Source organism: Xenopus laevis, chromosome 5S, assembly GCF_017654675.1.
Source record: "Xenopus laevis strain J_2021 chromosome 5S, Xenopus_laevis_v10.1, whole genome shotgun sequence".
In the NCBI taxonomy this organism is placed as follows: Eukaryota; Metazoa; Chordata; class Amphibia; order Anura; family Pipidae; genus Xenopus; species Xenopus laevis.
Window position 1 is genome coordinate 43,879,529 of NC_054380.1, and position 22,690 is coordinate 43,902,218.

General features: G+C 37.8%; 1 protein-coding gene across 1 annotated transcript in view; it reads left to right on the forward strand.

Annotated features, from left to right (window-relative positions):
• Window positions 1-22,364, forward strand: part of snx9.S (sorting nexin 9 S homeolog) — a 52,178-nt gene extending 29,814 nt beyond the window's left edge. The window contains 14 exon segments of the mRNA XM_018265259.2: window positions 261-336; window positions 338-409; window positions 740-824; window positions 1,839-1,964; window positions 2,406-2,523; window positions 8,664-8,794; window positions 9,881-9,984; window positions 13,603-13,706; window positions 14,648-14,725; window positions 15,041-15,117; window positions 17,196-17,285; window positions 18,159-18,273; window positions 18,365-18,456; window positions 21,144-22,364. Coding sequence (XP_018120748.1) covers window positions 261-336; window positions 338-409; window positions 740-824; window positions 1,839-1,964; window positions 2,406-2,523; window positions 8,664-8,794; window positions 9,881-9,984; window positions 13,603-13,706; window positions 14,648-14,725; window positions 15,041-15,117; window positions 17,196-17,285; window positions 18,159-18,273; window positions 18,365-18,456; window positions 21,144-21,191 — 1,316 coding nt within the window. The 3' untranslated portion in view covers window positions 21,192-22,364.
• Window positions 22,365-22,690: the final 326 nt, after the last annotated feature.

Consider the following 22,690-nt stretch of genomic DNA (forward strand, 5'->3'; position numbering starts at 1 on the left):
TTGTGACAACTGCGCATGCACCTAAATGGATGGAAATTGCTGAAGCGCCGGAAGAAGATGCAAAGACCCAGAAGATGGTTGCTGTGAACTGTGATCCCTGAATCTTCTCCAAAGGGTAAGTAAAAAAAAGTTATGGGAATTTCCCCGGGTGGGCAGTTAGACTGGGGGGTGGAGGGAGGGAGGTCAATGTGGGGTGGGGGGGTATGGGTTTTTTTGCTAAAGGGTTGAATTCTCCTTTAAGAGATTATATTCTTTTCTAGCTGTTGATGATGATGACTGGGATGACGACTGGGATGATGCAAAATCTTCTCCTCCGGGTTACCTTGGTTACAAAGATTGAGTCATCTGAAACTGGGGCAGCTCAACGTGGAGCTGGGCGCCCTGCTTCCATGAAAATGCCTCTTAGCAAGTAATGTAACCACATTGTTTGGTGCACTGCTCAGTGCAAACTTTATGCTTTTTTTTGAAGGCTTCAATGCATTGATGCATATGATGTATTCCCTTTGAATTATATTTCTTAGATGCAATTCTTTACTTGGATATATATGATCTCTTCAAGCTATGTGCACACCATTGTAGTCATGCTGTGTGAGCCTTCCAGCTAACTTGTGTATTATGTTTGAGTTTCTAGATGATTACAGCTAAGTTATAGGTACTACTTAAAGTGAGTGCAGATAATGGGGATATTCTTTCTCTCATTGTAAATGCACGCTGTTAAATGCTTATCCTTTTCCTGTAGATTTACTGGCTTTGCAAAATCTGGAGTTGATCAATATCTCATGGCAAAACAGCTAGCAAAAACCAAAGAAAAAATTCCAATTATTGTAAGTTTTTATTTTTGTTTGTATGTAACTCAATTAACTTTTTTAATCTTCTAGCTATGGGATGGATCCATTATCCTAAAATTTGTTATCAGAAAGCTCTGAATTGGGGAAGGCCATTTAGCATATATTCCAGTTCAATGATTTTTTAAAAGGATTTGTTTTTCTCTGTAATAATAAAACATTACCTTGTACTTTATCCTAACTAAGATATTAAAGGAAAAGTATACCCTAGAACAATGTAGATCTCTATAAAAATATGTTGCATAAAACAGCTCATATGTAAAACCCTGCTTTATGTAAATAAACCATTTTCATAGTAATATACTTTTTTAGTAGTATGTACCATTTGGTAATCATAAATAGAAAATTGCCATTTTAAAAAACAAGAGCCACCCCCTGGCATCCTATGATTCATGGTGCATACAAACAAACCATACAAGTTAGGTCACATGAGCTAATTAAAAGACAGAGTTCAGTTAGGGGTTATTTATCAAAGGTCGAGTTTTAGAGTAATGTGATTTTTTTCAAATTCTATTAATTCATGAAAAAAATGTGACCATCTAAAATTCGATCGGATAGTCCAAACCGAATTCGAATCAAGTATCCCACTACTCTACTTTTATGCGTCAATTTTTTTCTCCCATTGGAGTTTATGGGCATCATTTTCAAAGCGAAACTTGGCAAAAATTTGGCTCATCACTACTATTAACATCTCCAATAGTTCAAGGGACCTCTGCCATTGATTTCAACATGAACTCACAGGTTTTAGGTGGAGGATAGTTGAATTAGAACGGTTTCCAGAGTCATGGTGTGATAAATCTGACATTCAAATTCAAGTTGGTGATTTTAAATTTGCAATTGTGAGTTTTGACAATTTTTTTTTTTTTTGCAAATTCAAATTTACCAGTCGAACCTTAGTAAATCTGCCCCTAAGAGTTTTTGTATTTCTGTAGCATTCCTGTTAATAACAATTGCATTGCCATTTTTTTTTTTAATTGCATTTTTGTCTGGAAGATCGGAGATTATGGCCCAATGTGGGTCTACCCAACTTCAACGTATGACTGCATTGTAGCTGATCCCCGCAAGGGAACCAAAATGTACGGTCTGAAGAGTTACATTGAATATCAGCTCACAGCAACAGTAAGTAAATGGGCAGATAATGAAGCATTTCCAAATGTATTATATGGCATACATTAAGGTTCTGTGTAGTATTCAAAAACAAAGAAATAAATGTACAGAATATGATAGTAGTCCAATAACTCTTAAAGTACCGGTAACACCAAAAATGAATATTTTATGTTCATTTAGTTATAACTTGCTGTTACCCTGCTTTGGTAAAAATGTTATGTTTGCTTCAGATTCACTACTACATTTTATATGAATATGCTTCTGGGTAGCCAAGTCATTCAAGGTAAACAGAGCCACAGGTGAAGTGTATTTATGTGCATTGGGTTTATGTGCATTTTTCAGCTTTAATAGAATGATTTTCTATGTCATCTTTGATGGTGTGTGTATTTGGGACTGTGAAAAGTATCTTTTGTTTATTATGAATTTATAATACAATATATTTACTTCTTCTAGAATACAAACCGACCAGTAAACCACAGGTATAAGCACTTTGATTGGTTGTACGAGCGCCTACTGGTTAAATTTGGCTTAGCGATACCTATTCCTTCTCTTCCAGACAAACAAGTTACAGGTAAATACCAATGTTTAAAGAATCTACAGTGTAGAACTGTAAACATCATAAACAATTTAACTCTTTAGCTGCCTGCTATACTGGCTTTACCAGCACCAGCCCATTTTTACACAAATAATTTTTGTAATTATTTATAAAAGTTGGTACGCACATTTAAGATTGGATTTGTTAAAATTGCATTTTAAAGCATGCTTATTTTAAATGAGAAGGAAAGACTAAAATTAAGTAAGCTTTATCAGAAAGGTTTATATAAATACACCAGTAACACCCTTAAAGTAATGCTGCTCTGAGCCCTCTGTCAAAAGAAACACAGCATTTCTTTCCTTCTATTGTGTACACATGGGCTTCTGTATCAGACTTCCTGTTTTCAGCATAAACCTCCAGGGCAGGGCTTGAACATGCTCAGTTTGCTCCTCTCCACCTCCCTCCTCACCTCTCTGCTGTAATCTGAGCCCAGAGCTATGACTGAGCAGACAAACTCAGGCAGGAAGTGATGTCACACCAAGTGAATATGGCAGCTGCTATCCTAAACAAAGAGTGTCTAGAGCCATTTACTCAGGTATGATAAAGCATTCTTCAGAATAACTAGTGTTATAGCTTGCACAATTGCACTATTAACAATAAACTGCTTCGGTACCTTTCCTTCTCCTTTAAGAAAACCTGCCAGCTGTGGGTAGATTATACATTCAGTGGAACTTTAACCAAGTCATTTGCTATCTGTTTGCTATACATTTTCTATCTGTTTGCAAAGTTAACCTTTGTTATAGGTTCAGTATATTTGGCAGTGTGGGGACTTTTTATTATGTGTGTATACAGGCTTTATAAATAAGTACATACAAAAGCTGTGCTTTTTCAGTCTTATTTATTGGAATATTAAGAAATATGTATTGATGCACCCCCAAGTAAACTTTGCATTTGTAATGCAGAACATTATTTTTTTCAAATTCATTGAAACCTGAAAATATCTTTTTCACATTTGAACTTATTGGAAACTTTTATCAAAATTGTTTTCCCTGGTATAACCAAAGTAAAATCATTTGCGTTGTTTTCATACAGTATGTGGATATATCTGACCCTCAGTGTATGGGGAAAGCCAATATATAGACAACTTGCAAAGTCTTCATGATATTAAAAAGATTTCCAGGATTCTGGATGACTTTGATTAGAGTCCTTGACTTGATGATAGGTTTATTAAAGGAAAACTATACCCCCAAAATGAACCCTTAAAGGGGAAGGACACCTAGTCGGCGCAAACCCCCCACCCCTCCTCCCCCCTGGCCTACCCGTCCCGCTGGGCAAATGCCCCTAACTTGTTACTTACCCTTCTGCGCAGGTCCAGTCCAGGGAGTTCACCGACGACATCTTCTTCCACGCGATCTTCTTCCTGCTGTGAACGGCGTTTTGGCGCATGCGCAGTAGGATCATTTCGCCGGTACGGATCTACTGCGCATGCGCCAAAAGTCACGCGCATGCGCAGTAGATCGTACCGGCGAAATGATCCTACTGCGCAATATTAATACATGCAATGCGGGAGCTTTATCTGAGAGACCATTCAAGCTGTTTGTGGGTTGCAGTGAGAAGGAGTGACTGCTATAGGCTTGAGATGTAACTGTATTTTTAGAGGACCTATTGGTTATCACCACTGGGAACTTTAAACAAGAAGTAAGAGGTTAAAACTAAGTAAGCTTTATCAGAAAGGTCTATATGAATACACTAGTAACCCCTCAAAGTAATGCTGCTTTGAGTCCTCTGTCAAAAGAAACACTGCATTTCTTTCCTTCTGTTGTGTATACATGGGATTCTGTATCCGAATCAGACTGTTTTCAGCTTAAAGGAGAATTCAACCCTGTATAAATAAAAACCCGTACCCCCACCCCACGAAGACCCTCCTCCCCCCAGGCTAAGTGCCCCCCACCGGCCCCTATACTTTATACTTACCCCTCGTCGCAGATTCTAGCAGCGGACTTCATGGCATCCATCTTCCAGGTTCTCGGTAAACTAACTGGAAGATTATCAATCTTCGTCAATTTCGTTGCATACATAGCTGTCGAAAACCGGCAAATTGCTCCGACTGCGCATGCACCGACATACCGATCTCCCAGTTAGTTTACCGAGGACCTGGAAGATGGATGCCATGAAGTCTGCTGCCAGAATCTGACGAGGGGTAAGTATAAAGTATGGGGCATTTCCCAGGGGGAAGTTAGCTTGGGAGGAGGGGGTCTTCGTGGGTGGTGGGGTACGGGTTTTTTTTTTGACAGGGTTTCCTTCTCCTTTAAACCTCTAGGGCTTGAGCATGCTCAGTTTGCTTCTCTCTCCCTCCCTTTCCCCGCTTCCTCCTTCTTTCCCTCTCTCCTTCCCTCCCTGCTGTAATCTGAGCCCAGATCTATAAGTGAGCAGGGAGAGACTCAGGCAGGAAGTGATGTCACACCAAGCTACTATGGCAGCTGCTATCCTTAACAAACAGCTTCTAGAGCTGTTTACTCAGATATGGTAAAGCATTCTGCATAATAAATATAGTCTTATAGCTTGCACTATTGTGGCTAATCTATTGGCAATAAACTGCTTTGTTAGCTTTCCTTCTCCTTTAAGGCTTATTTATGTTCATACTGCAAAGGCTATTTTGTGAACCACTTAAGTGACATTAGTCTTGTTCCCAGGGGCATTGGATACATTGATGCTATTGCTGCATTGCAGAGACAAATATTTGTGAACCTACCTGGTTTCAACCAATAAAAGGGCTTGGAAAGTGCAGCTGCAGAAGTTTTGCTATATTTTTTTGCTAATATTTGCTATAATAATCTATATGAGACCCTGATATTATGAGTTACTTTTACTCTTTTAATTCGGTGGATAAGCTATGGGTAAATTGTTTGTTGCATCCAATGAATTAAAACCTTAAAATACTGCTGGCACTCATTAAACCAGTCAGTAGGTGTCTATTTTTTAATATTAATATAGTAAAATGGTATTTTTTTTAAAACCCATTTAGTTGTTGTTGTAGAAAGGAACTCTGAACGCCCTTTTGACTTTGCAACAATCTGAGCTCATTCCCAGGCATGTGACTGAATGCTGGTCTGTTTCCTGTTTGCTGCATACAAATGAAAAGAAATCTGAAGAGCAAATAATCTCATATTCAGTTATTTCATTAAATCAAAGCAGAAAACTAAATCAAATGTTCTTTTTAATAAACCCCGGAGGGTAGAAATAGTCACCACTCTAAATAGTATGCCTACATAATAAAATAGTTTAAGAATGTTAGTTTTATTTCAGCTATAAAATCTCTTCTTCAGCCTGTGATAGAAATCGTGCTATTCCTGTTATAAAACCTTTTCCTTTTGTTTCTGTGCCAGATGAGTCGCACAGAGCAAACGGGAAACAGACCAGCATTCACTGTCACATGCAGGGGAATTATGCCAGACTGCAGTAAATTTACAAGGGCGTTTGATTACAGAGACAGGGTTGTACAAATGTAATAGTTATGTCCAGGAATAGAATCTGTGCATCTGAGAAGAAATGCAAACATCACACAGATGCAAATTATTATCAATCATAATAATAAATCCAACTGTGCTCAAACATATTTCATGAAATATATGAGCCCTCTCCAGCGTCATTATACATACAGTATTTTTAAAATAACTTATGCATGATCATTTTATTTATTTTTTTTAATACATATATAGGGGCAAATTCACTAAGATGTGAAGTTGCGCCAGGCGCAACTTCGCCACACTTTGCTAGGCGTAGTTTCGCCAGGGCTCCGCAAATTCACTAAAATCCGAAGTTGCGCACAGGGGTAGCGTAAGGTTGCGAAGTTGCGCTAGCATTGATTCGCTATATAAAGCGAAGTTGCGCTAGCGAAGGCTTATTTGCATACGGCGCGAAATTCAAATTTCAATGGAGGAACACGTATCTGCACTACAAATGCCTAGAAAACCTTCAAATCTGCAAATAAAATGTAGGGGGGAGGAAGGGGAGCCCCAAAAATTTTTCGATCTTTTTCAGCCTATCAGCCATCATGTAGAAAACACGCCAGCGTTTTTTGGGACTTAGAAAAAAATTTTTTTTTTAAACAATCCCTATCTACTCTATTGTGCTTCGCCAGGTCTGAGGTGGCGAAGGAAGTCTAGCGTAAAAGGTAGCGTTCACTACACTGCGCAAGTTAGTGAATTTTCGTAGTTTCGTCGCTAGCGAAGATTCGCCTGGCGTAAGGTTGTGAAGTAACACTAGCGAAACTACGCCAGCGTTCGTGAATTTGCGCAGTAGCGAAAATGCCAAACGCTAGCGAATTAAAGCTAGCGTTCGGCGCTTAGCGCCTTAGTGAATTTGCCCCATAGTATCTATTATCCAAAATATATTATCCAAGACATTTTGGATCATTTGGTTTTCCAGATAAATAATTTTTCTGTAATTTGGATCTTAAATCCATTAAAATACTTTGTAAAGTTCAGGGGTATGGAATTGTAGTCAAGATTACTATGTTTCCCACCATCACATCTGTACAGCTAGCATTTTTGGGTGCAATAATTAGCAGAGACGTAACTAGAGGGGGCGGGCCCTGGCACGGTACGGGCTCCGCCCCCTCCGTACGGCTGCATTTCCCTTAGAACAGAGTGGCGCGCAAGCTGCCGGGGGGCCCTGAGGGGGTGCGGGCCCTGGCCCAATCACACCCCCTGCTCCCCCGGTAGTTACGCCACTGATAATTAGTGTTGGCTACAAACATCCATTAACAATAACTGTTATTGCTTAAAGTGTATCATATGCTCCAAAAGCTATTCCATGCCCTCAGTATCTTTGTATGTTGTGGCTGATTATTTATTAATCACAATAATAACGTAAAATTGATCTCTTTGAAAGAAGTTCAATTGGGGCAAGATGGAGTTAAAGGGGTTGTTCACCTTTGAGTTATCTTTTAGTATGATGTAGAGAGTGATATTCTGAGACAATTTGCAATTGGTTTTCATTTTTTATTCTTTAAGGCGTTTGAGTTATTTAGATTTTTATTCAGCTGCTCTCCAGTTTGCAATTTCAGCAATCTGGTCCAAAATACCCTAGCAACTATGCACTGATTTGAATAAGAGACTGGAATATTCATAGGAGAGGCCTGAATAGAAAGATGAGTAATAAAAAGTAGCAATAACAATACATTTGTAGCCTTACAGAGCATTTGCTTTTTAGAAGGAGTCAGCGACGCCCATTTGAAACCTGCAAAGATTCAGAAGAAAAATAATTAAAAAACTAAAAATTAAATAATAAAGACCAATTGAAAGGTTCTTAAGAATTTGCCATTCTATAACATACTAAAAGTTACCTTAAAGGTGAACCACCCCTTTAAAGTTTGCTCTAAAGTGAAGGTACATGGTTGCTGTATATGGATTGTTATGGTTTTGTAATTATTGTTTATGCAAGTGTTAGGGTGTTATAATTCAACAAAAGACAAGTAAATGTTTGTGTACTATCCCCACTAAATTAATTGTTGTGGCCCTAAGAGGGTCTGTATAAGAATAACAATATTGTTGCCCTTTGTCCTTTCTATGATGTTTTTGTTCCTTTTTCCTCCTTTCCTGTACACTGAGCATGCTATTAAAGCCTTCCATTCCTTGCAGCATGCTATCCATTTTTTGCCATGCACCCATCTCGTCTTCGCTCATCCCCTGTGCTATCTGTGCTCTTCCTTTTTGCTTTTTTCCCCATCCTTTACTATACTTTTCTGGACTGGGCCTATGTGCTATGATTTGCTTTTTCTCCTTTCCCCAAGAAAAATTTTAGCAGATTTTCCATTTTTTTCTCTGTTTTATGTAGAGAGAAGTTCCTATTTATTTTTACCTTCTACCTTCTGCGTAATCACCCGCTCAATTCACTTTATCTTTCATTGTTTTGTTTTTTAATTTTTGTGCCATTCTTCTTCTGTTCATGTGATCTTTTCTCATTCTTTCCTGTCTTCTCTTTTTTTTTTTCCCCTAATTTTCTCCTTTCCGCCTTTCTAGATCAGATCAAGATGTAGCATGTGTCTCTTTCTGTTGACTGTTTCATGTTCATTTGCCTCTATGGCCCCGTTAATGAGTACAGCAAAAGAAAGGAATATATGAAATCAGCTGCATCTGTCTGCCTAAGTAAATTAAAAATGTGATGTTTTGCAGGACGATTTGAAGAAGAGTTCATAAAAATGAGGATGGAGAGGCTACAAGGATGGATGTCAAGGATGTGCCGGCATCCTGTTATCTCCGAGAGTGAAACCTTCCAGCAATTTCTTAATTTTCGGGATGAGAAGGTATATACATATACACACACAAACAAACACTTGTATCTATATAGGTATGGGATCTGTTATACGGAAACCCATTATCCAGAAAGCTCTGTATTACGGAAAGGCCCCATAGATTTAATTTTATACAAATAATCCAAATTTCCCACACCTTTGGTTGGGGAAAAATGTTTTTTTTTTACCAACACGTGCCCTTTAAAGGAAAACTATACCCTCAAAATGAATACTTAAAGTTGTTTGTATACCTTTGAGATAACATTTGGTATAATGTAGAGAGGGATATTCTGAGATAATTTGCAATTTATTTTAATATTTTATTATTGAAGGTTTTTGAGTTATTTAGCTTTTTATTCAGCAGCTCTTCAATTTCCATCCTAAGCAATCTGGTAACTAGGGCCCAAATCACCCTAGCAACCATGCATTGATTTGAATAAGAGACTGGAATATGAATAGGAGAGAGTCTGAATAGAAGAAATAAAAAGTAGACATAACAATACATTTGTAGCCTTACAGAGCCTTTGTTTTTTTTAGAAGGGGACAGTGACGCCCATTTAAAATCTGCAAAGAATCAGAAGAAAAAGGCAAATAACTATAAAACTGTAAAAAAAATAAAATAATGAAAACCAATTGAAAAGTTACTTTAAAGGTGACCCACCCCTTTAAGCAACAGATAGTTTATATTAAATGAAGTGACATATTAAAGAATGTTAACAAACTGGTATTTACATTTAAGTAAATATTGTCTTTATATACTTATATAGAGACAGCCATATTATCCTGCCTGCATAGATGTGTTTCTTTGATTGCAGTCTTGAAAACATTAACACAGCACAGATCTTCTCAATATTGGCAGTTTGACTTGTATCACTAGGAAAGGTTTACATATAGCTTAGATCCCCTGGATATTGGAAGTAGGCACTATTTCTCTAGTAAAGAAAAGCATGCGGGAATCTTTTGTCATATATAAGATGTTAATTTTAGAATTTTGGTAAATACAAATTTTTGCATTTCAAAATAATATTCTGCTCTAAACATTTGTACATAAAATTATAAACATGTTATATGAAATGTCTATGTGTTTCTTTTTGAAAGGAATGGAAAACTGGCAAGAGAAAAGCAGAGAAAGACGAAATTGTTGGCAGTATGATTTTTTCCACAGTGGAGCCAGAAGCCCAAGACTTGGATATGACAGAAGTGTAATGTATTCCTTTTTATGTGCCAGATATTTCTAACTAGCTTTTTATTTATCCAATGAAGTACATTATTATTTCACAAGACACAAGGTAGGTAGGAGCAGATTGCACCAAAGATCATAAGCAGTGATGGAGCATATTTCTTTGGATATGTTTCATCATCTTTGGCAGAGCTGTATGCACCTGCACTGAAACACTGATGCAATGCAACTTGGTAGGCTTTTCCATATTAAAGAGATACTGACACCATCTAATTAAATTTTTATATCTATCATAACATTGTCTTTAAAGGAGAATTTAACCCTTTAAGAAAAAACCCATACCCCCACCACCCCACGTAAACCTCCAGCCTAATTGCCCCCCCGGGGAAATGCCCCATACTTTACACTTACCCCTCGGTGCAGACTCTGGCATCGGAGTTCCACGCAGCCATCTTCCGGGTCTTCGTATCTTCTTTGGCTAGTTTCGGGCACACGTGCAGTTGTTGCAAACCAGCAAATTGCTCCAAATTCGCATGCGCTAACATGCCGACCTCCCGCTTACCTTGCAGAAGACCCGGAATATGGCTGCGTGGAACTCCAATCCCTGAATCTGCGGTGAGGGTTAAGTAAAAAGTATGGGTCATTCCCGGGGGGGGGGCAGTTAGCTGGAGGGATGGGGGTCTCCGTGGGGTGGGGGTACAGGTTTTTTTCTTAAAGGGTTGTATTCTCCTTTAAATGCTATTCATAATTATGCCATTCAAGTATTTGCTTGATGCTTTTCCATTACCTTTCTTACCCCCATGTTGTTCCATGAGGGGGCTGCCATATTTGTGCAGCAGTAGTCCATTAGCATTAGAAACTCTGACAGGTTAAGAAAGCACAGTCAGTTTGGCATAACAGTCTAGGAACTTCAAGTAACAATTACTTACAAAAGCAGAAGTATCAGTGAAAAACGATCAACATGACCTATAGGTAACTTTTAATGTGCAGTAGATTAATATTTTATAAAGAAAATTTTTAATGTCAGTATCACTTTAACATAAAGTGCTTATGTTGATTCCATGTCCCATTAAAACAATTGTTATGTATCTGTGTAAAGGGCAGATGTAGCAACATATCTTCTTTGCCAGAAGCTTAAATGTGCTGGGTTTTCTTGTTGGTCCATAGAATGTTATAAAACAAAAAAAAAACACCTCTTAACTTTTTTTGTGTAGATTTGTCTTGTTTATTGAGATGCATATGAGTGTAATGCATTGTTTTGGGGTGGCCATTAGTCAGGGAGGCAGACTGACATGCGTTTTCAATATATGTGTATAATTAGTAGGGATGCACCCAATACACTATTTTGGATTCTGCCGAACCCCCGAATCCTTTGGGAAAGATTCGGCCGAATTCTGAATCCGAATTTGCATATGCAAATTAGAGTTGGGAAGGGGAAAACGTCTTTTACTTCATTGTTTTGTGACAAAAACGTATGCGATTTTCGGCCGAATCCTGCTGAAAAAGGCCGAATCCTGGAGTCGGTGCATCCTTAATAATTAGTAGCAACAGACTGGGGGGAATTCACAAAAGTGTCGGTAAAATAAATAACCCAAAAGTGGCGGTCAACAAATCTGTAAAATGTCATATGAACGGCAAATTCACAAAGGCAAATGTTACCATCTCTGAATTTCTCGTAAGTCCGACAATTTTCTAAAATGTCGTATATCTTTTCCTCGGACAGACAACATTTTACCGAGCATTTTCAAAAGACAATTTGACCTACATTTTCATTTTGGAGAGCCTAATGTGTTGGAAAAATTGTCAAACGAGTTTACGAACAATTCATAAAAATGACGGGAAAAGTGGCGCCGAAAAAAACACTCCCACTTTTAACGACACTATTTCAAAAGTGTCGTACACGTCAGAAAATTGGCGGGTGAATGCTCTGTGAATTTGTCGGCTGTTACTACGACACTTTCTATGACATTTAAAAGACATTTTGACGTTCCCGACACTTTTGTGAATAGACAAATCCTGCCCCTCAGAAATTCCTTATAAAATGTATTAGATAATGATGTACAAACTCTGCAGTCCTTCGCCTAGGTACATTTTTGAGGTGCAGATTTCTTATTGTGTCAGTTTAGGTCCTGTTCTCAGATGCATTTTTGAAACTAACACTCCCTCGTGATGATTGTTTCCTTGTCTTTAAAGTCTTGAAGTGGCTGCTTCAGAATTCTTGGCACCACATTGCAGCCTTTTCAAAAGTGTGTGCTTATGTGGCCATACATTAGCCTGACTGGTATGGTATCTTACAACAACAGGAATAAGAAAAGGTGAAAACACTCAGTGAGCACCACAGTGTGATCCTCTTCTGTTTCTTCTCCTAATTTTGGCACCCTCAGTGTTTTCACCTTTCCTTCAGCTTTAAGAAACGGACAAAAACACAAGATAGTCTGGAATAATGCTCAACGACATAGCAGAGAAATAATGCAAAACTCATAACAATGCCATCTAATGTAAAGAAATAGAACACACGTTTGCTTCTGGCTTTTATAAATATGCCCCGAAGTATATAGCGTATGTAAATGTGCACCTGTTAAAATAAAAAAGAAATCAGAAATTATGTGACGAGATGACAATAGGAAGCTGAGTGTAACTGGCATATTCCTGTGTCAAAAGAGCTCCAAAAACTAGAAATGCACTTCCTTCACAGCTGTAGCTTTTCTGCATGTGGCAGGACCATCTGTAAGTTATTTGAAATAATTCACCGTTTCCCTTTTATGTGTCACCCATACTAAACAGTTTCTCCAATGTAGATACTTATGTCATTGTTCTTATGTTTCAATAGCTTTTTGCCATTATTGCCATTTAAATTTAAGAGAGAGAGAGAGAGACAAATACAAGAGTCCTCTGCACTCAACCCATTATCAATATATTTAAGACAGAGACATTTTGTGCATACTGCTACTGAAAAATACCTTACCCTTTAAACAAAACAGGGATTGTTTGTCCATATATTGCAATATATTTAAGCTGGCCAACTACATCAAAGTCTTCCCATATCTCCGTTATGAAACCTGGGTTGCAGTCTAAAATATAATAAATTCTTGAACAAGTCACAGCACTACAAGGAATTTTGCATCAAGTCGAGAAGTAAAGCAAAGTGAAGGTTAATTAATCCTATGTTTCGGTTCCAAACGATTAAATAAACCTTCGTTTTGCTTTACAAACTGTAATGGTGAAAACAAATCTCCTCTTTGCATACTATACAAACCCTGAGTGTGATCGTTTTTACTTTTTAACGTTTGTGTGTGTGTATACATACATTTTTGTTTTTATTTGCATGTTTTATAGTTGTAACAGAATTATGCCTATTAGTTCATTGTTCAGCAACCAAGGAAAAAAGAAAAAATAATGCAATTCTAATTCAATGTACACATATTACAATTGTTTAGTGGATTTGATGTTACTTGTTAATGGAATTGCTTTTGAAAGAAGTATCTATTCATAATTCTGTTTCTGACTCCTTAAACAATGTATTAGAAGCCAGCTTATTAACACTCCTCATAGAGAAATAACATATGCTACGTTGTTTCTTAGTTTATCTAAATATGTAATGTGTTTTGTATTTCCTGACTTTTATTTTCTAATTTTGCAGGGAGCAGAAGTGTGAGGCAGTCAGCAGGTTTACCAAAGCCATGGACGATGGTGTTAAGGAGTTGCTTACTGTGGGGCAGGAGCACTGGAAGCGATGCACAGGACGTAAGTTATATAAATATGACTTTCAGTTGTTTTCCCCAAAGTGTCTACATAGATAGGAATACCTCTCTATAGCCTCTGTAGAACTGAAGGAAACACTCACACTACTATTAGTCTTTGCCACATGCTTTCTGGATCCCATCTTTCCTATCTATTATTGGCCACTGATGTAAATTTTGAGCGTTATCAGGACAGTAACAGTGAATATATATTTTATTGTCGTTTCACATTGTTCACAATATCTTAAGGTCCTTTAGACCGATTCGGCAGCTTATCTGCCCGTGTGTGGGTGCTCCCGACAGGTCCTCCCGATCGATATCAGGGCAAAAATCGGGCAGATATCAATCGGTCAAGTTTGATTTTTTTTTTCAGCGATCCAGGACCGCATCAGCGAGTTGATGCAGTCCTGCGACCCCTCGTACCCATTTGCAGCTTTGTAATCCAATCCCAGGGCCGTAGTTCGGATTCACCCGATATCACCCAGCCATTAGTGGGCATGTCGGGTTAAGGTCTCCAAATGAGCGCATCTTATAGTGCATGGCATCTTTAGTCAGATGATGACAGTACACATCTGTAATAAATGCATACATTCTACATTACAACCTATTGGATCTGTCCAAACTGGTAGATTAGAATTTGTAGAGGAGTTGAAGGGAACAATAAATTGTGGCCGTCCACATTTATGGCCAGTTGCTTAGTATCCATCGTTTCTGTCTTTGGGCCGATCAGTCAGATATACTGAAAGTTCAGAATTGTTTGGCTGCCTTTAGGTTTGTAACCCTGCTCCTACTCTTCATGATATATGTAAAGAAAGTTAATGTGCTTTTAATAGTAGATGATTATGTCCTTTATATTGTAAGTAAATGGACTGTTGTGATGTGTTTAAACAATACTGTTGATAGACCATGTAGCTCAGAGGGTAAAAAACATTTTATTTTTATTAGCGCTTCCCAAGGAATATCAAAAAATCGGAAAAGCCTTGCAGAATCTGTCACAAGTTTTCAGCACCAGTGGTTATCAAGGTATGCGTTTCTATTTATTTTCATTACTAAAAGTGTTTAAGGTTAAGCAAACTGTTATACAGTAGGATAAGTAAACCTTACACCTTAAATTAACTAAATGCAATATTGTTCAGGGTGCTTTTCGGAGAAATGTCTCGATTTACAATAATCTTTTTCCCATTTGAGAGCTATACAGTATATGTTTTTAATAACTATTATGCATTTTGTAACAGCAGCACCACCTTCCTTTTCTCATCCTCCTCTCCTTTCTGCTATAGTGCTGAAGTTGATTGTTGTTCTGTTCATATAATGATTTCTTTAACATTACTTCTCTAGGTGAAACAGAACTGAACAGTGCAATCACAGAAGCAGGAAAAACGTATGAAGCTATTGCTAACCTAGTGGAAGAACAGGTAAAAAGAACAAGTTAGATTGTGTCAAATATTGAATTAAGATGTGCAATATTGATGGCAAAAGAAACCACGAAGGAACATTGTATCATTGTATTTTGTATCATCCACCCCAACAAAATGCAGTGAGCTTTACATTATGTGTCACATTCATTAAACAGCATTACTTGGGATAAATTAGAGCTATACCCTACTCTACAAACATATTTTCAAGAAAACAAATGCTTAACTGGGCCCATACCTTCAGAAACAGTGATGGTGATAGAGCCATTTTGCACAGACTTTAAAGACTTGAGTCAATTCAGGTAATCCTAATGGACTTCAAAGATGTGTATAAACATGTGCTGTCATAAACTAATATAAAATCTTTTCTGGTATTCTAGGAAATTGTTTACCCAGAATACCTTACAAGACCTTTAATATTCTTTATGTATCAGGATTAGGGCAAATAATAAGAACTTAATATGCTTGTATTTTTAAAAATGTAAAATGGCTATCTTTACTCTGTTCCAAATTTCCAAATGTTAAAATAACTAAGCACTCGGCGTTAGCTGGGACCACTTATCTGCCTTCAGCTGTAGAAATTAAAACAAAAACCTATCTGACAGTTTCTGAAGGTTTCTGCCTTTTTCTATATCCCTTCATAGAGCCACCAGTCTAATCTTGCAGACATTAACTCTAGGCAGGTGAATATGGTAACTTCACAAACATGCAGAAGGAAACATTTTAAAGTCAGTCGTTTCGCAATTCATCTGCTTTAGATACCATATTCTAACATATGACTATGAAGATTTTCATTCATCCAGGTCATGGTATACCATATTCTAACGTTAATTTAAATGAAGTTATTTTCAGGCATTTTGTCACCCACTGCAAATTAAGCCGTCGAGTGTCATTGCCTTAGGATGTATATATTAACCTTTTTTGCTTGTTGCCTGTAACCGGTGTGACTTCTGCATTAAATACAGACATATCTGTCTTCGGTCTTATGGTTTGTAATGCTTATGGTGCACACACTCTGTATTTACTGAATCAGCGAGAATGAATAGTGATTTCACGCACTCAACTGCTGCAGTTGGTCTGCTCTCTTGACCAATCTCAGCAGTTGAGAAGGGGTCTCTTTCTCCGGGAAAGCTTTCGTGAGCAGGGCCATCCTTGATTGTCTTCTACAATATCCAGTTGTAACTTTGAACTGATTCTGGTGAAATGTTTTTTAGTTGTAAACTGCTAGGTCTTGTATTTGTATCCCTTTACGCTGTACGTTTTTTGCTTACAAACGAATTTAAATGTAAAACAGCTGCCCATTTTATGCGCTTTGGTATCCACATAGGGTTGCCACCTGGCCAGTATTTTACCGGCCTGGCCAGTAGAAATTATTGCTGATCCCAATGTTATTAATAGGGAAAAAAGATAAATATGGCTGGTATTTTTTTTTCCAGAAAAGGTGGCAACCCTACTTCCACAGCATAAGGGGCAAATTATGTATTGACCAAGATACAGAAAGTATATCAAACATTAGAAATATGGTACGCAATGCCAATAACCGTACCATTGTTAATCAAAAAGAAAAAATAAGCAAATAATAAAGGGAGAAAAAATACTCGCATTTCACCCCAGTCCATGGGTGCAAAAATCTTAAGCAGCAAAAAGATGTGAGTTTTCTCCGAAAGTAAAGGCCAGAAATTATAATTAAAAGTTCAAAAACATTTATTAGGACATACAGATAACTGCTTAACACGTTTCGTGCCTACTGGGGCACTTACTCATAGGCTCATGAGTAAGTGCCCCAGTAGGTACGAAACTCGTTAGGCGGTTATCTGTATGTCCTAATACAAAAAATATACCCTCAAGGGGATGCATTAAAAAAAAAAAAACAACTATGCATTAGGTTTTTGTTTTAATTTCTATGGGTAGTTTTACCTAAAAGGGGTATGGAAAAAATGCCTATGAAACCTGATTTTAAAGCCTACAGTTTTAAGGAAAATTACAGATTTTAAAAAAACAATTTTATATCAGGATACAAATGCACTGAGCATCTTATTTGATAATACAGTATCCTTAACTGTTGTTTTTTTTTTCAGCCAAGGAAAGATCTTCATTACCTAATGGAAACAAATCATGAGTATAAAGGTTTTTTAAGTTGCTTCCCAGACATTATCTCTGCGCACAAGGTAGGTATTAGGCACTGAAATTAAATCACCCAGAATATATATGCCACAGAGCTTTATTTCCAGTTCTTTAATATGTATTATGCAGCTTTCCAACCTTCACAAAAAAAATATCCAACGTCTGTGTAAAAAAAAAAAAAAAAAGCACAAAAGAGAGGCTCAGATGTAAATAACATTTAAATAGAAAAATAATGGGACCACAATGCAGTGGACATGATGTGCAATCCTATTTGTGGTTTAGACACAGTGCAGTAGCCAGCAATGTTTTGTGTCGCCCTCCATGAGAATAAACATTGTAATATGCCAGAACAGAGGATTAATTCCAGAACAGATCATTTATAGATTTGCCACTGAGGAAAATAAGTAAGGAAAAGGAAACCGAAAAGTGAAAGAAACTATAAAAATTGCAACAGGCTGTGAAGGCAGGGCCGGAACTAGGGGTTGGCAGAAGAGGCACGTGCCTAGGGTGCAAAGAAGTGGGGGCACCAAGCATGTATCTCTTCCTTTAGCCTACCCCTGGTCTGGACCCTTTCTCTCCCACCGGCTCTGTTCTCTTACCCAGTCACGAATCAAAATATTTCCTGACGCGCGTGCATGCGGAGTTCCTGACGCACACGTGTGCGCAGTTCCTGACCCTTGCATATGTGCAGTTCTACCTCATAGGACCAAACATGGAATAACTTCACTTTCCCTGCTTGCCCTTTAGCTCAAGAAGTAACAAAAAACATAGATTTTTTTCGTGATTCATCACAAGCCCTATCATTGAACTCATATTGAATAATGGGGTATACTACCCCTTGAAAGGTAAAATGGCTGATATTTTATGACACATCATAACACAATTTATATATTCTATACCATTTTCTTCTTGAACAGGGAGCGCTAGAGAAAGTAAAGGAAAGTGATAAATTGATGGCAGCTGGTAAAATTACACAGCAAGACAAAACAAACATGATGAAGCGAGTAAGCGTTATGTCATATGCACTTCAAGGTAAAGTGGCAGAAAATTCTGAAATTCTGAAATTTAGTCCTGTATGCCTGCTGATTTATTTGTAACACCGTTTACACTTTTACACCAACAGCCGAAATGAATCACTTTCACTCAAATCGGATTTATGATTACAACAGTGTAATTCGGGTTTACCTAGAGCAACAGGTGCAGTTTTATGAGACGGTAAGTTCCCAAGCTGTTCATTGAATTAAACCATATCACTGAATGACCTTAACATTTCCACAAACCTTCTGTAAGTGAACGGATGTCTAACATAATATCCAGAACACGACTTCTTCCTTTGCAGCTCTCTAACCTGTTAGTCAGTCAGCGACTTCATGAAGGTCCATATGGAACATAACTGTTAGTTTGTTTGTGATTCTTTGCATGCAGGTCAGATTCAAAAGCTTACACACAGCCTCCTGCGCTCCCCTGCGTTGCGCTTTCCAGACCCATGTATGCACAGAATGCAGGTGAAATGCAACATGCTGCGTCCCACCTGTGTTTGCCACTTACATGTGTCTGTGTGAGTACAGCCCCCTTCAAAATAATTGACTGCGTCTACTCCTGTGCTCCCCTGCGGCTGAACGGAAGAAAGCACAACGCAGGGGAGCGCAGGAGTAAAATGGCGGTGTGCAGGAGCCCTAACAGAACAGGTATGTCCCCTCGTCCCCCCTACCCCATCAGGTCACTGATTGATTACTGACTGGTAACAGGTTCGAGAGCTGCAAAGTAGAAAGCAGTGCTCTTGCTATTACATTAGACATTTGTTGACTTATATATGTAGCTAGAGGCTTGATGTAGCCTAGAGACACTTTTCTATTCATTTCTATTATAAATCAACATAAACACAGCAAAGGTCCCCCAGATTTGTAGCCACAGCCTCTTGCTTTTATTAGTATGTAGTGGGTGAACCACCCTACACACTCACTCGCACTCACACTCCCCAAAATGTGGAGTGGGGGAGGGTCATAGTAGATCAAGGGGTACCTAGATTACCCAACTCACCAGAAGCAAGCTTTTGTGTGACCTTAGGAAGACCTGTGGCAACTTTACTAGTACAGGTATGGGATCTGTTATCTAGAAAGCTCCGAATTACAGAAAGGCCGTCTCCCTTATACTCCTTTTTATACAAATAATCTAATTTTTGAAAATGATTTCCTTTTTCTCTGTAATAATAAAACAGTAGCTTGTATTTGATCCCAACTAAGATATAATTGGAAACAAAACCAGTCTATTTGGTTTATATAACGTTAAATAATGATTTTCTAGTAGACTTAAGGGATGAAGATCCAAACTACAGAAAGATCCATTATCCAGAAAACCCAGGTCCCATACCTGTATACACATCAAACCAAAAGAAGGACGGCACTCCGGTCAAGGAAAAGGCAAGGTTATTGCATTATCCTGCAGGAATCATATGCCTTACGCGTTTTGGGAATCAATGCCTTAATCATAGTCATGGTTTGGTTTGGATGAGCCATATCTATATATGACTTGCTAACCAGTTCAGCATGCTGTTGTCTTCTATAGGGAAACCCATTAAGACATAGTAAACAGTAGGGGGCACATTTACTAAGGGTCGATTATCGAGGGTTAATAAACCCTCAAATTCGACCCTCAAAGTAAAATCCTACGAATTCGAATATCGAAGAATTTACTGCAAATCCTATGATCGATCGATCGAAGGAAAAATATTTTGATCGAACGATTAGAAGAATTTTTTAATGATCGATCGAAGGATTTTTTTTTGATCAAAAAAACCTTAGGCTAACATTGTACCTCGGTACGTTTAAAGTGGCGAAGTATGTAGTCAAAGTATTTTTTAAAGAGACAGTACTTCGACTATCGAATAGTCCAACGCTTTTTAGTTCGAAATCAAAGTCATAGTCGAAGGTCATAGTAGCCTATTCGATGGTCGAAGTACCCAAAAACTACTTTGAAATACAAAGTTTTTTTACTTCGAATCCTTCACTCGAGCTTAGTAAATGTGCCCCTAGGTGTGTGACTTATTTAGTACCATGTCAAAAAACATCAAGAATATGGAGGCTGTGCTGGGTCATACTGTTTCTGCGCATTTATTGCATTGATTGTGCAATCTGTTTACTTTAAAGGGATACTGTCATGGGAAAAAAAAATTTTTTTCAAAATGAATCAGTTAATAAATAGTGCTGCTCCAGCAGAATTCTTCACTGAAATCCATTTCTCAAAAGAGCAAACAGATTTTTTTATATTCAATTTTGAAATCTGACATGGGGCTAGACATATTGTCAATTTCCCAGCTGCCCCAAGTCATGTGACTTGTGCTCTGATAAACTTCAATCACTCTTTACTGCTGTACTGCAAGTTAGAGTGATATCACCCCCTCCCTTTTTCCCCCAGCAGCCAAACAAAAGAACAATGGGAAGGTAACCAGATAACAGCTCTCTAACACAAGATAACAGCTGCCTGGTAGATCTAAGAACAACACTCAATAGTAAAAACCCATGTCCCACTGAGACACATTCAGTTACATTGAGAAGGAAAAACAGCAGCCTGCCAGAAAGCATTTCTCTCCTAAAGTGCAGGCACAAGTCACATGACTGGGGGCAGCTGGGAAATGGACACAATGTCTATCCCCATGTCAGATTTCAAAATTGAATATAAAAAAATCTGTTTGCTCTTTTGAGAAATGAATTTCAGTGCAGAATTCTGCTGGAGTAGCACTATTAACTGATTCATTTTGAAAAAAACATGTTTTCCGATGACAGGATCCCTATAAGTAACTGTCTTTATACTGCATACTGTTTGATTCCATCAACATTTAATTTATTACTCCGAATTACCCCTTTATTACAGATGATAACCTGTTATTTTTTCCCTATTTCTAGATTGCAGAAAAGCTGAAGCAAGCCCTAAGTCAATTCCCAGTGATGTGAAATAAATTGTTGAAATGGACCGAAGTTAAAATTTTGAAGTGCACTTGATGATTTTTTTTTTTTTTTAAATATCCCCCTGAACACTGTTTCTAAGAGAAATCCATTACATTGTGCAATTTCCGGCCAGTGTGTTTACAACTCATCTTTACACTAAATGTTTTAGTTTGAAAGGTGGCTGTTGCATTTCCTTGGGCGCTTTTATGTCACAGCTTAAGACATGTATAGTAGTTCATAAAAAATGGGGGAATTTGGTTCACCCCATGCTATCGCTCTTATCCTGTTCTAAGTAAAGGGAGTAAAAATATGTCAGAGCTGTTCCATGCAGAGGCTTGCCTCCTGTCCTAAGTCCCCTTCATATTTGATGGATCTACTTTGACGGGTTGTTCTGTGGCTGTTTGTTTCTAGGCATTCAAATTGGATACACTCAAAAATTGCAAAAGCAGGATGTTCTTCAGCATTAAATGCAACTTAAATTAATCTCATATATGCATACACAGGTTTGTACAACACGTCTTCATAAAACATCTATATTCATACGAATATTTGAAGCTATATAAATTTCAAATATTTGACTTTGCCAAATGAGATACAATTGTGCCACAAGCCTTGTGAAATGAATTGTACATTTTTACATTTTCGCTATTACTCGGCATTGTTACAGCTTTGTTTGCTTCTGTTAAATTATGCTCATTTTTATCACTCAGGACAAAAAAAAAAACAGTCTGGTATTACAATTGCAATTTAGTAACATTTTTATAAACCTGCAAAATGCCTTAACACTTTATGAACCCAAAACAGGATCTGAAGCCTTCAGAGTACATGTAGTACTGCACAGATTTTAGTACCCAACATGGTGGGTACTACTACAGAGTACATTGTTATTCCGCTGGTTGAAATAAAAGTACAGTAGTTGAAAGGGCATAATGATTTTCTAAGAAATATATACATAAGAGCATGTGTATACTGTGCAGTGTGTGTAACAACCAAGAGGTTCTCCTGGAATCTGGCATCTGTTAATAGGCAGTTTTGTTGCTTTCCCAGAAGACCAGCAGCAAATTAAGTTATGCAGTTATGAGAATGTACATGCCATAGCTAAGAGGTTTTCCATATAACGGGCTTGTATGTTAACCTTGCCAAATGCTCACATCAACTCTTGCTCACATCAACTCCTTTTGTAAAGGAACCAACCAAAACACCCGCTGCTCATGGGACTGAAGTAACCAACATTGTATATAGAGTATATACCAGACACAGCAAGTGAATTTTTTTTCTTTCTAGCTTGCTGAGAAACAGCCAGGGAATTGAGGCTTTAATACATAAAACCTTGTTTTTTTTTCAGGACCTTTTAATATTGTCAATTATATTATTCACCTGCCCATGGAAAAGAAAATTAACACTTATACAATATATTAAGCCTGTGGAATAGTGTTTAACGCATGGGAAGACATTTGCAGGCATCATTTTGTGGTATCGCTCACTGCCAGTTAGGGTAAACTTAA